We start from the raw sequence: 14,311 nt of genomic DNA on the forward strand, positions 1-14,311 counted from the left end.
GGGATAAGGTAGGTCAAAACTTTGAAAATAAAAATCCAATAACAGTAATCTATTTGAAATAGACTGCTGATAATTTAATCCTAATTACACATCAAAAAAAAAAACCACTTTGGAACCATCATTTAAGCTTATGAACTTAATCACTAACCTGCATTTTCTACCAACAAAATATCATTTGGGGAGAAAGTGGCTCAACCTTCTCCCTAATCCCTGGAATGATCCAGATGTATTATTACTGCCTCTTCCACTCTCATATGATATGTGCCCAAATCATATGGTTCTCCACTGTATGAGTAATAAGCTAGGGCAGTTCCTGCTGGGACTTTGCAGCTACCTTAAGAGATGGCCGTGACACTGGAGGACGCAGCAAGCCGATAATCACATTGTCAGGCGCGTGGAGTTCAGAGCACAAACACGGGATCATCTCTTTGGATGAGGGCTTTCCACCTTAATCAAGTTTCTCACACGCCAGCGTTGGTCACAGCTTCCATTTCATCAGCTCGTAGCCACAGATGATGGAGTTCCGGCCTTCCTCAGACTCAAATTCACCAAATATTCACCAAGTACCTACAGCGTATGAGCACTTAAGACTGTCTGCTCAGGACTTTCAGATATAAAATCCTCTCTCCATCCTCATAACCTGAGAAGTTGATTCTATTATCTCTCATTTCACAGACAGAAAAACAGGTTCAAAGGCGTGAAATGACTGTCCCAAGGTTACCCAAGGTGAGCTGGTGCTCCTTCCGGGGGTCTACATCCCTCTCCCAGACACCTGGCTGCACGCGGATGCTGCCTTTGTCCTTCTGGCTGGTTAGAACCATCCACTGAGAGGCCTCACTCATGGCTCTTCTGATAACAGAGCAGAGGTCCAGGACACCAAAGAGCACTCAGAGTGTATAAAAAATAAATGGGGGCCTAGAGGAAGCACCTGGAGTAAGGTTAAAGCAAGTGACTTTTGCTGACTAGATTTTTCTATTCTGTTGCCCCTGTGCTCTGCTCTGTGTTTCATGAGACTGCCTTTCCAATTCCAAGTGTGCCAGGTGAAAAGGGCATCGTTCATGCGATAGAGAAAATTAGGACAAATGGGAACGTGGGAAGAGCTTTCTGACGACTTCCTTAGGGCTCATACACTTATTATGACTTTTCCCCCCTTAGGTAGCACCCTCTGCAGTGATCAGATACAAGCTGATTGCCAAATGCAACATGTCTTGTTAAATGGGCTTCCTTTTACATTCCTAATTTATTTATTTTGATTGCTGGGTTGTTCATTTATTGCACTCGGAGACCTCAACAAACACTAAATGCTGGTTGTGAATGCTTATATACATATTTTTTTCATTTGTTATTTTGAGATAAAGAAAATAATCAAATTTCTAACTTAGTTATTTACTGTGTAATTTCAAAAGTTAAGCAATCACTTTATATGTTAAGTTTTTTGCTAAAATTGCTATCTTTTTCCCCTTAGAATCTAAGGTCTGTTAGAATTATATTAAAGGGTATTTAAAATTTTTAAATCTCCTAGACAATGCCTTAAATGTTATCCTTGCTTTTAGAACATGTTTTTAGGGAATCTGAGAGGGAAAACTAAAATGACAGCAGAAGTCCAAGGTCCAGAGGGAGCTGTGGAACCTAATTGTCAGCAAAGTGGGACCATGTGCACAAAGCAGGTGGAGAAGGAAGAAAGTTATCGCTGAGCCATGTATACGCTGCCCTAGGAAAACGAACAACCTAACTTTTCAAAGGCAACAGCCAGAAGTCGTCTTAATTTTGTTTCTCTACCCAACTGAGTTGGAATATATTGATAGAGGGTCATTTGGTCTGGAATCAGGGTAAGGTATTATTTTGTTTCCAATAACACCCCAGGCCCCTCACATGTATAGACAAATGTGCTCACATTCACAAAGTTATCTTATAGCAAATATCCATATCCTGCCTGAGCCGGCTCTGCAGGACATCTCTTCCCAGCCTCCTCCAGGAAGAAGCTCTGGCATCTCCTCCTCTGGGAAGCCTTCCAGGGCACCCTCCCCACACAGGCCAGCTGGGGTGGCTCTTCTCTCACTGCCATGTGACTGTCTGTTGTATCAGACAGAGCTCCTGGACAGCAGGCCCGACAGGGGGTGTCCTCTGATGAAAATGTATTTCAAACTCTAAAATGGCTATTTGTAATCTCTCTCCTCCCCTGCTCTTTGTGAGCCTTCAAAGGCCGTGTTTCAAATTCAGATTTTCCACTGTATTCTGTGTGGTCACACTCTCAGTGTTTCCAGCACTAACATGCAATTTGACAGTTTGTGGACCATGGACTTTTAATCAGCATGCAGATCGGTCCAAACCAGCTGCTGCCACTAGGAGAGCCTGCAGCTGGCCTGTGCCTCTTCCACCCTGCACGTCTTAAGGGAGAGGCACCACGACCCAGGTAAGTTACTTTGGAAAGACTGCGACCTTGTATGAACAATCATTATAATGATGCTGGTGTACATATAGTGCACTCTTCTGCACTAGTCACAGTGCTTTCATGTATAACAGAGAGAGGGTGATGCAGTGTGGTGCACAGGACTTTAAAGGAAATGGGCTTGAAGTGAGGATACCTGCCTGCAAATTCTGGCTCAACCATAAGCACAGCTACTTTGGAAGAGTCGTCCATCACAGCCTCGGTCTTTCCATTTGTAAAATGGGTACAATAATACCCACCCTGCCTCTCTTGTAGGCTTAGTATTAGGCTTACATGGGATGCTTCCTAACCTTTCCAACTCCATAGAAAAGGATAACTTTTGTTCAGCACCGTAGGGTAAATGCAAAGGTTGTAAGGCTGGAGGTGACAGCTCCTGGACTCTGGCAGCCCTGCCTGACTATCCCAAGGGCTGAGGGGACTAATATCTTCACACATCTGTACACCAGTTGGGAAGCTCTGCTGTGTAAAAATATTTAACAAACCTTATCTGTATACCTATACACGCTCGCATTCCTGTATATTCTCCTGTCACATATATATATATACACATACACATACACATACATAAAACCTCCCAGTGGGGGGCCTCCCTGGTGGCGCAAGTGGTTGAGAGTCCGCCTGCCGATGCAGGGGATACGGGTTCGTGCCCCGGTCTGGGAGGATCCCATATGCCGCGGAGCGGCTGGGCCCGTGAGCCATGGCCGCTGAGCCTGCGCGTCCGGAGCCTGTGCTCCGCAACGGGAGAGGCCACAACAGTGGGAGGCCCACATACCGCAAAAAAAAAAAAAAAAAAAAAAAACCCTCCCAGTGGGGTGGGAGGAACCAGGTTCAGGCGTGTAAAGTGCTGGAACCTAGGCCCATGGGCATCAAGTGGCAGGACATGAACAAGACTCCAAGCTGTTGTCACTCAGATGCAGTCTGTCTCAACACTGTGCTTTTAATCACACTTCATCCTCAGTCATTAGTTATCTTGGGAAAATACACTTGACTAATCACCGAAGTGATAATTCAGAAAAGTGGAACATTTTGTTGCCTTAATCTTACAGCCAGATCCCTCGAAGCAGCTGGCAAAATTCGTATCAATGAGCTAACGATTTTATACCCGTCCCATGTCTGTACCTATATCCAAATCTATGTCTGTCTCCTATTCTGGTAGCAAGAACCATTAGACCCCAGGTATGGAACTTCCACACATGTCAGCAGGGGTTCCAACAGCCCCTGGGTTATCAGTTAAAGTATGTGAGGTACTTAAATGGTCCTGGGCAGACACTATACGCTAAGCACTCTAAGTATTTATTATTATTGTTATTCAAAACAAATCTTTTCAATCAGTTATAGAGAGAGAGAGTCAAAAAATAATGACTCTGCTCTGGAGAATCCTTTCATAGCTAAAGAAATTTCGTCAGACCCTGTACTCAGATAGCAGCAGCAGCATCTGGGAGCTTTCAGAAATTCAGAGCCTCACATCTACTACATTACAATCTGCATTTTAATATGCCTCCCCCCACCCCAACCCCAGTGACTTGTGAGCACAGGCAAGTCTGAGAAGTGCTGCACTGGAGAAACTCCAACGCTGAGGCGGGGACCCCTGGGTCACTGGTATATTTGGTAGAAATGATGCAAAAGCAGCACTGACTCAGAAAATCTGCTCTGTATTATTGATGGATGCAGCCCTAATCTGGACCATGGGATGCAGTTCCCCGGTAGAAGGCAGTCCCATCTGAATCAAATGAAATGCTCTGTGCAAGGGACCGTGAGAACACATGTCAGCACAGATACATCAGAGGCCCTTGTGGAACAAGGCTGAGATCCTGTAACTGTTCTTGCATGTTTGAGAGGGAGGAACAGACACAAACACAACACTTTAAAAAGGAGGCAACATCATTAGGAAAGCTGCAATTTGAGAAAGGAATGTTTGGAGTAAATACAGGGAAGGGAGGAAGTTACTTACATTAACCCAGGGATGTTCGAGGACCTGCACGGCTGAAAATCGCTGATCTACATCCACCAACAGCATCATGGTAATGAGCTCCTGTGAAAGGAAACATTCAGTGCCATTTATGTCTAACATTGAAGGTAAAAATCCGGGCGTTTTCAAGAGCAGAGGTTCTCTTTTCGTTTGGAAAACATCTGTAAAAGCTTTAAACCTTGAATGTATCAACTCAACTTACCTATAGCTACCTAACACCTTTTAAAGGAAAGGTGAATTTTTGGAATTATAAATATATAGCTTGTAGTTGAGAGAAAAAAATATAAATTAATATTAAAATCAATTTCATAAAAATATTTTTAGTAGAAAGGAAATAAAGTATTTTGTACTTTAAAGACAGATTCCAAATTATTTAATATAGAAATCACATTTTAAAAACACTTTAAAATTTCACTTTGGCAGCTGAAAGGAAAAATGGATTTTTTAAAAAAAAGGATTTTTTCCCTTCTAACTGCAAGAGGGCATATTTTGGTTTGAAAGAAAGGAATGAGGAAAAACATACGGAATTGCCAACAGCTAGTTGGTAAAATAGAAACTATTCTTTAGTAGCCAAAGAATACAGAGGAAATCTGTTAAAAATGCTTCAAAAATTTCCAGATCAATCAATAAAAGTAAAATAGAACCATTATGAAGCAAATGATTAAATGGTTCTGAAATTAATGAATCTCCCCCATGAGCTCAAATTTATTTGCACCAGAAAAGCACGGCTTTGGCTTTAATGATGAGTCTGTCAGACATCTGTCTACTCTGGATTAGAAGTTCCCGTGTAACAAAATGGTTAGGTGCGTGTTACCTGGTCCCTCATATGCATAGGCTCTGAGTACCGCTCCGTGACAGGGATGATTTATTTCCAATGATGTAGAGATCCTACCTTCACTTTCTAACTTGGGCCAGGACTCAATTAAAGCAACTGCTATGTGTGATGCTCTCTGCAGGCGCCATGGGAGTGCAGGAGGTAGTCCTATCTGTCGGTGACTTCGAGCCCTTGAGTTATGAAGTGACAGCATTGAGACTTGGGACAGGTTCCTGAACCGTCTGCTCACAGGTGAAAACACCTCCAGCCCCACCTCTGTGGCTATATCATCCCATCTCCTTTTACTTTTGTGGCTTTTCTTTGACACTTCTCTCAATTCCCCACATTTTCCTATGGGTAGAGGTAGATGCCTGGACAGTTGAAGAAAATGAGAGATTTGGGCCCGGTATGCATCATTTTCCATGGAAAGTGCCAGGCCTAAGGAGTCAGATTTTAAATTAAACTCATACTCAGGACACAGCAAAAGGAAAGGCATGTTATTGAATAATCAAAAGATAATTAGTTCTCAACATCAGTTTTCCAAAAATTTAAGTCAATGCTTGGAGACATAATTTTAAGGGATCAACTTACAAGTTTTCATTTTTTATTTCAGGGTCTACTAATGTCTCTGTGAGATTTTTACAGTTTTCTTAGAGATTGATCTTTTAGTTTAATGGGACAAAAACCATACGCTTTGTTCCCCTCTGCCTCTAAATCCTGGCTGTCTTTCAAGGTTCAAGTTACATCATAGCTTCCCCATGATGTCTTTCTTGATCATCTTAACCCATGTTGTGCTTTCTCCACTTTAATTGATTAACTGTTTAATTCACTCATTCATTCATTCATTCATGCAATATACATTGAGCATCAGTTAGTTGCTGGTCACTATTTAGGCACTGATGATACAGCAATGAATACAATAGACAAAAATCCTTGTCTTGATAGAAATTACACCCTAGTGAGGAGAGTTAGAAAATAAACTACATAAATACAATATATCCACCTATCTGTATCTATCTAGATAAGTAGACAGCTACAGAGAGGTAGTTAGATGGTATACCAGATGGACATAGAGTGTAAGTGTTACAGAGAAAAATAAAGCAAAGGACGATAAGGTCAGCCAGGTAGGGGTTAAGAGCTGCAACTGGAAACAGGGTCTGGAAAAGCTTCACTGAGAAGATGACATTAAGACAAGACCCGAGAAGAGGTGAAGCAATAAGCTATACAGAAGTCTGAGGTGGGCTCAAGTCAGGTGTGGGCAGGGCATAACTAGAGGCTACAGCAATACAGCTGGAGTGAGCACAGGAAGGGATGAGCCAGGGGAGCAGAAGCAGTTGATGAGTTGGGATGGCTACGGACAGACGACTTTTTGACTGTGAGCTCTTGGGAAAGTGAGTAATTATGACTAAAATGCATACAGAAATCATATTTACGATATCATTTGTTTCTTTGATTCAGAATCAATAATTCCATTGAGACACAGGCTATAAGGAAGAGGAAGGCACTGGAAACCTACCTTTGCAGAATCAGAAACGTTATCCCAGTATGGAGAAGGGAAGTCCACTTGCCCCGTCAAAATCTGATCAAATAGCACCTCCTGGTCATCACCGCTTCTGTTTAGATGAAGGACAACAACGAGGAATAAACAGCAGGAAGATGCCAACTCAGGGTGTATCTTTTCATTCTTATGCATTGAAGCCCTTCCTTCCCCGCAAATGTGTAAAACGTGTGTTTTTAAGCAATCCAAAATGTCAGTATGGAACTGTTTTGGCAAATTAAGAAAGAATGAGTTTTTAAATCATATGAGGAAGATTTATGGAAGGCATGTAAATTAGCGTGCACAACATGGAAAAAATAACAAGTTCTTATGTTCTTTTCCAGCTGTAGGCTCCTTTGTGTGGGGAGGCCGAATGGATCATTCAGAGAAGGGAGAAATGCTTTGTTGGTGCTGAATAAAAGATCGCTGCCCATACCCACGGAATGGAGGGAAACCACAGAGCAGGATGTAAGTGATTACACCAGCTGCCCAGATGTCCACCTTGAGGCCATATCTGAAAAAGTAAGTGATGTCAGAGTTAGCAAAGTCAGGCCAGGACAAATTATGGGGCATGGTAAAATAAATGATTCTTCTATCATAAACCAAAACCCAAACCAAACAAAATTTTAAAAACCCACAACAAACACTAAACTACAACCCACTGGCTTAACAGAATTCAAGAAAAGAGTAATAAAAAAAAAAAAAAGACTGGGCTTCCCTGGTGGCGCGGTGGTTGAGAGTCCGCCTGCCGATGCAGGGGATGCGGGTTCGAGCCCTGGTCTGGGAGGATCCCACATGCCGTGGGGCGGCTGGCCCCATGAGCCACAATTGCTGAGCCTGCGCGTCTGGAGCCTGTGCTCCGCAACAAGAGAGGCCGTGATAGTGGTAGGCCCGCGCACCGCGATGAGGAGTGGCCCCCGCTTGCCGCAACTGGAGAGAGCCCTCTCGCAGAAACGAGGAGCCAACACAGCCATAAATAAATAAATAAATATTAAAAAAAAAAAAAAAAAAAAAGACTGGGCTCCCCTGGTGGCGCAGTGGTTGAGAGTCCGCCTGCCAATGCAGGGGACGCGGGTTCGTGCCCTGCTCTGGGAAGATCCCACATGCTGCGGAGCGGCTGGGCCCGTGAGCCATGGCCGCTGAGTCTGCGCGTCTGGAGCCTGTGCTCCGCAACGGGAGAGTCCACAGCAGTGAGAGGCCCGCGTACCGCAAAAAAAAAAAAAAAAAAAAGACTATCTAAGGTACATGACTAAAACTAAAAATGCCTACCCGCATATCTAAATATCAGTTAAGTGAAGGGTTTCAGCAAAAATGTTTATTATAGTCATATCAATTTTCAGATAGAGATGGACCCCTGAGACTATTTCACTCCTGAATTTTAGAAATAATAATTACACATAAGACATTTTCCAATTTATAAAGCACTGACATACATTATCTGATTTTGTTTTCCCAACAACCCTGTAATTTGTACAGGATAAATATTACTGCCTATTTTAAAGAAGAGAAACCCGAGGTTCAGAGGGTAAATAATTTTGCTCAAGATCTCACAGTTAGTGGCGCAGCTGAGTTCCAGCCAAGGTTTTCAAGAGCTGAACCAAATCCTCCTTCAACCCCACACCACTCCTTCGCAGCAGGCCATCAGGGCACCCACCAGAGATAATGGCACTGCCTCGAGGGAGGTCAGCCATGGCCGTAGATTGTGGGCTCGCAGTTGACTCAAATTTGATGAATAAAAAAGTGCTCATTACCTCACATCTCACTCTGGGGATTTCTCCTCTCATCTGTTCTGTATTTCTGCCTTTCTGGTCTACGGTACAAGCAGAAAAACTATCTCCACCTGTCACAGTGGAAGATACTACCTAGATTGTTAGGTTTGGGTTGGTGCCACTAATGGGAAGAAATAGTCAGGCTGTCTCTCCTTGCTGGCCCACCCTTCTGTTTAAGGACAGTGCTTCAGAACCCTGCTGATGATCCTTGGCAAGAAATGGGGCTCTTCACTGAAAGAGCCTTTTACTCGCCTAGACCTGAGTTCAAATGCTGACTCAGCTACTATCTAGCCACGAGCTTATAAGTCAATCATCAGAGACTGAGTTTATTCAGATGCAAAATGGGAATCATATCATCTATTGGAAGAGTAAGAATTAAGGAGCCTGGCATATAGTAGTAGGTCCTTAGTAAGCATTAGGCCACCCCACAATCTCCCCCCATTCTACAGATTTTCATTCATCTGTGTCAGCTGCACTCAGAAACCAGTCAATTCCCAGTGGCCCTCAGATGCCTGAGGGTATCTGCACTCCACAGATAAGCCATGGACTGCCAAGAGGGCCAAAATGGGACCGGAAGTGGAGAATAAGGACAGCTGCGAGAAGTAACCACAGTAGACTGTACTCACTGCACACAGCGATGTCTGCTGCTTTCTTCTCCAATAGCTAGTTAATTACCCTCACTGTATGTTTCTCTGTTAGTCCAAACATTTTTTACTAAGGGGTTAATAATGGCCATTCTACCTTTAACAAAGGCCAAAAGGAAATCTTAAACAAGATTGTAGTAACTGGCAACTTGATGGGGAAAACAGAGAAAATGGCTCCCACTTTCAAGTCAAAAAAAAAAAAAAAAGTGAAAAATATCTGATAACTAGTTCTATCTAAATGGGTCAGAACACTCCTATTTCTTCTATCCTTGAAGCCAACTAGCTATTTCACAAGCACAGTACTGTAGTAAATACACAAGAAGTGTTTACCCGGTCTCTGCAATGATTTCAGGGGCCACATATGTCGGGGTGCCACACACGGTGTACAGGGGGCCGTCTACAATGGTGGCCAGTCCAAAGTCGCCCAGCTTCAGCGATTTGCTGCCGTCTTGGTGTTCGTACACCTAAAGTAAAAGTAAAAAGTGAAATTGCCTTAAAACCAAGAGCTCCAAAGTTCTTTCCTCAAGAAATGAAGGGGCTTCCCTGGTGGCGCAGTGGTTGAGAGTCCGCCTGCCGATGCAGGGGACACGGGTTCGTGCCCCTATCCCGGAAGATCCCACATGCCGCGGAGCGGCTGGGCCCGCGAGCCATGGCCGCGGAGCCTGTGTGTCCGGAGCCTGTGCTCCGCAACGGGAGAGGCCACAGCAGTGAGAGGCCCGCATACAGCAAAAAAAAAAAAAAAAAAAAAAAAAAAAGAAATGAAGGACACTGTGGTTTAAATTTAATATATGTTGATCTAAAACAAACAGACTGCCAGATGTTTCTCTAGCAGAGACAGGTTTATTCGAGATCGGCACAGGATTGCAATTCAGGGTCTGCACCCACGGCAGGCCATTTCCAAGTCCCCACACGGCAAGGGAGGGAGATGCATTTACAAAGAGGAAAAGGAAGTTGGGAGGGTTGCAGAAAACAAGGAGTCCATGGCTTTTCATGGGTGGAGTCCTTGACAGGAAAAAAGAGGAGTCTTTCTTCTTCCTGTTGGGCTCTGCTATGATCACAGGGAGTGTGAACGCCGCTTCTGGTCTCCTGACTCTATTTAATTGAGGTTTTGGTATTTTAATTTTTTACCTGTATTTATTATAAAATAAAAAATCAGGCAATTCTGCAAGGATATACATACAAGAACATGTTTATATTACTGCAGAATTGAAAACTTGGTGAAGAACCCGCAAATGGAAATTGGTTAAATAAATTACGGTATGTTCACACAATGGGAGGCTACGTGACCATTACAGTGGTGATGTGGGTTTACATTTATTGAAATGAATCAAGTTTGGGAAGTGCGGACAGACTTCAGACTGGTTTTTTGCATAAAATGTCAAAGAAAAAAATATGTACAAAGGAAAATGTCTGGAAGAACATCATATTGGTGTGTCTGCCTCTGGGTAGGAAGATTATAGGAGGTTTTTCTTCCTTTTGCTTATCTGTGTTCAATGCTTGCTACAAGTCAAACTGATTTGCAGAATACAATGAAATACAGCAACTTTCTAGTGTAAAATCTCCAATTTATGAAAATAATTACCTCTGCATTTTAATATATCAGAAGCTTTAAAAATGCAGTTCTTTAGTAAACTGAACAAAAAATCCACACGTCTATTAAAATATACCTTATTTTCAGCACCCCACTTTTCCAACAAGATCTATTTACATTTTTTTGTTAATAATTGAAAGGGATATTAACATTTCATTTCACCTGTGGCAATTTGGGAAGATTTATCAGGTGCAGAGTCAGCATTCTGTCCAGGTTTCCTTATTAAGGCAGTAAAAATCTCTAGTCTTTCACCCAACAAATCAAGAAAAAGGATGCATGTGACCATAGGCAAGTATTTAAACTGCTTTAATTCTAGCCCACGATCAAACCAAATGGATCTGTTCTAAAAAGTATTCCAAACAACGTCTATTATTTCAAAGAAGAGATCAAAGGGCATTCAGAATTCTAATTCAGAGCCCTCCACTGGAATCAAGAGATACAGAAAAGAGAGCCACAGTAGTAAAAGGCAGTCGCCAGGAGATGCCTCAAGGAAATGGCGAAATTTTCCACATACATCAAAATAATTCACCCAGCCCGTCGAGGCCTGCATTTTCTCCTGTTATCGCTCTATGATCATTTCTACTTGCTACAGCAGTTTGAACCTCATGCACAGCAAGGCACATCTCCACACATTAGGAGCACCGCTACCGTTCACACACCATGTCTGCCTTCCTTTGGAAAAAGTAGATTTCACTTTTCAGTTCACTGCAGCATCAAGTGCAGATGTTTGGCCAGCTAGCTGCAGTATCAGCAATGATCATTTGGATCTAACTGTTTTGGCAGAAAAAAGGCAGTCAGATCCTCCTCTCTGGAGAGCCTGTGTCATTTCTGGGCAGAAAATATTTGTTTACATTTTCTCCACATTCAGAACATGGAGTCCTCTCCCTGAGGGCTCAACCATGATCAAGTCTGGGCTGCCCTCGGGCAGGTATCCAGAGGCTTTCAGGACCACCTGCACTTGGGTTGTTAGGGCAAGGACAGCTGTATGTCCCCCACAGATGTGGCTTTGCCCAGTTGTGCTCTGCGATGGACACTGTCCTCCCTAGTTTAATGAAGCAGCCATCCAGCCCTGGTCAGCATAAACAAGTTTGAGTCGTGGACTTTGAGGCCTCAGAGCTACAAAACACAATATCCTCCCCAGTCTAAATGCTCTCAGGCAAAAGAAATCCCCAAATTGTAGTCTTAGCATGTCAGCCATTCAGGTCATTCAAAAGACAAGCAAATGTTTTTCATGAAAAGAAATCTGAGCTGGAAATACCTAGTAGATCATCTAGTTTATTTCCCAGACAGAGCAGAATTGTTTACTTCCCTAATTCCATTTTGTTACCAATAACCTTTCTAAAATGCAGAATAACCTCTTGCTTTGATGTTCTGTTAGGTCCAAATGTTCATGGTGTGTGTTCTGTGAGGTGGTGCAGATTTCAAATTACACAGCTCCATTTATACAGAGATTCTGTGGCTTTTTTTCTAAACATACTATCCATAATCACCCAACTCTATTCCAAAGTTGGACAAAAGCAGATATTGGCAGATGCAGTCATAAGTCACATTTTAGTTCAGAATATGACCACGTAATTCTCCCCCATGCACCAAAGGCTTTCTTTTTAAGCATCTACATCTTAATAGGAATTCCATCTTACATACAGCCATATGCCAGTTATATTTAATATAGCTGAGCAATAAAGTTCAAAGTTTCAATAACTAAGAAAAAAAGCACTAAAAACTTACCTAAAGTAAAAGAAAATGAAGATTATTTAACAGTAATAATTCTCTTAAAATAAACCAGCATCACTTAAATGAAATATGTAGAATCTATCATTTTAATGTTCTTCTCATCTCTCTTTAATCACTTCTACATATCCCTTTTTTTTTTTTTTTGCTTTGAAAACCATACAGTAGAATTTTCATGAACATATAAAGAGGTTAAAGTAATGCTTATGAGAGACAGTAAGAGCTAAGACACAAAGGTCTAATCCACATAATTGAAAACATTTCTAGACCCAAGTACATTTGAAATGCTTCAGCAAAATGTTTTTGCAGGTGAATAAATGCCCAGGCCTCTCATTTGGAATTCTGTTTAACTTACTTACCGTCAGGCAGGGCGGGAAACAAGGTTGCTTTGGGTTTTTCTCTGTCAACACTTGGGGAGAAGGATACAGAAGAATATATTGTAGTGTTTCCTCTCCTCCCCTGGGATAGCGCCTTTCCTAAGTGCTGCAACGGGCCCACCTCACAATTGGACTCCCCAGGGCGCCTGCTGCCCCCTGAAGAGTGCTCACTTTTATTTCTTACCAAGCCATTTACAAAGGGGCAGGACGGAGGCCACTTAAAAATGTAATTAAAACTTTGTTAAAAATCACAGGTTGCTGAATACATGTGTTTCAAACGTGCGCGTCCACGCACACACACATCCTCACAAAACCATCGCCAGAAAGTATTTTCCCAAATGGCAGCTATAAATTCACTTTGAACTAAGTTTTTAATTAAACGTTAGGAGTCAGAAAAGCTTCTAACACATTCGCATCCAAAACACAGAGTCCTTGGCTTCTCCCACTCTCTGAATCCACTTCCTTAGCTTGTCTCCTCATCCTGACCTTCTTTCAGAAAGAACCTTAACAGGCTGCAAGTATAAGCTTGGACAGGCTGACCCAGCAAGTGGGGTTCTGGTGTAAGAAGTTGTTTTTTTGCTGTGATCGTATTTTAAAGCCTCTGTAACATATGCGCCACACGTGAGGTGGGGTACGTTAATTGCCAGTCAAAGAGTATTCACAACATGAGATATAATTTTATGTTCATCCCACGCCCTTTAAATACTGTAGATGCCCCCCCACACACGTTTTAAACAACGAGGGGCTATTAAAGAGACGGGGATTAGTGCAAATTACCCAGTATGTAGTGCTTTCACTGTTTTAACTAAGCAATAAAACTGTGTAATTGTACAACACTAATTGAATGCAGCTACACATAATTGTGGGCTGCCATATGTATCCTATTACCATAAAGACTGTCAGTATTTTGTAAGCTACTCTTGTGATCACTGCAGATGGCTACAGTCAGAAAAGTTGTTCTCTAGGGTTTATTATATGGCTATAAAGACATCCCATGATTTGACAGACTAAATGTGTTAAATGGCAACAATTATGAAAAAGGTTCCAATTAAAAGCTGAAGGCATGTCCTACCAAGAATAGATCTAGTGAAAGGTCAGGTACGTAGGTTTTTGGCATACTGGTATTTCACACAGGAATTTTCTTTTTTAAAGAAGAGTTTTATTTTTGTTTCTTTTTCGTTTATTTGGGGTTTCGCAGTGGCTGTAACTTGCTGAACAGTAGATGTTTGGGCATATGCCTGATTTCCCTTGGATCAGAAACTGAGACCATCTGAAAAAGTTATTTGAAAAAATAAAAGATTTAATATAGTCATAAAATGCAGCCGGTGGCCATAAAATAATGTGAAAATTCACAGATAACGTGAACCCAGTCAAATGGTTTCTGAGATTCCCATAATAGAGAACTAGAGCTGACTAATATAACAGATGTG

At 42.2% G+C, this 14,311-nt stretch overlaps 1 protein-coding gene across 1 annotated transcript in view; it reads right to left on the reverse strand.

Annotated features, from left to right (window-relative positions):
* The window catches only part of DCLK1 (doublecortin like kinase 1), a 325,118-nt gene that overhangs the window by 27,167 nt on the left and 283,640 nt on the right, over nucleotides 1–14,311 (reverse strand). Inside the window, exons 12-15 of the mRNA XM_060079609.1 lie at nucleotides 9,513–9,646; nucleotides 7,206–7,283; nucleotides 6,749–6,845; nucleotides 4,401–4,481 (exon numbers count right to left, since the gene is read on the reverse strand). Of these exons, the coding sequence (XP_059935592.1) occupies nucleotides 4,401–4,481; nucleotides 6,749–6,845; nucleotides 7,206–7,283; nucleotides 9,513–9,646 (390 nt within the window). The remainder of the gene's footprint in view (nucleotides 1–4,400; nucleotides 4,482–6,748; nucleotides 6,846–7,205; nucleotides 7,284–9,512; nucleotides 9,647–14,311) is intronic.

Source organism: Mesoplodon densirostris, chromosome 17, assembly GCF_025265405.1.
Source record: "Mesoplodon densirostris isolate mMesDen1 chromosome 17, mMesDen1 primary haplotype, whole genome shotgun sequence".
Classification (NCBI taxonomy): domain Eukaryota; kingdom Metazoa; phylum Chordata; class Mammalia; order Artiodactyla; family Ziphiidae; genus Mesoplodon; species Mesoplodon densirostris.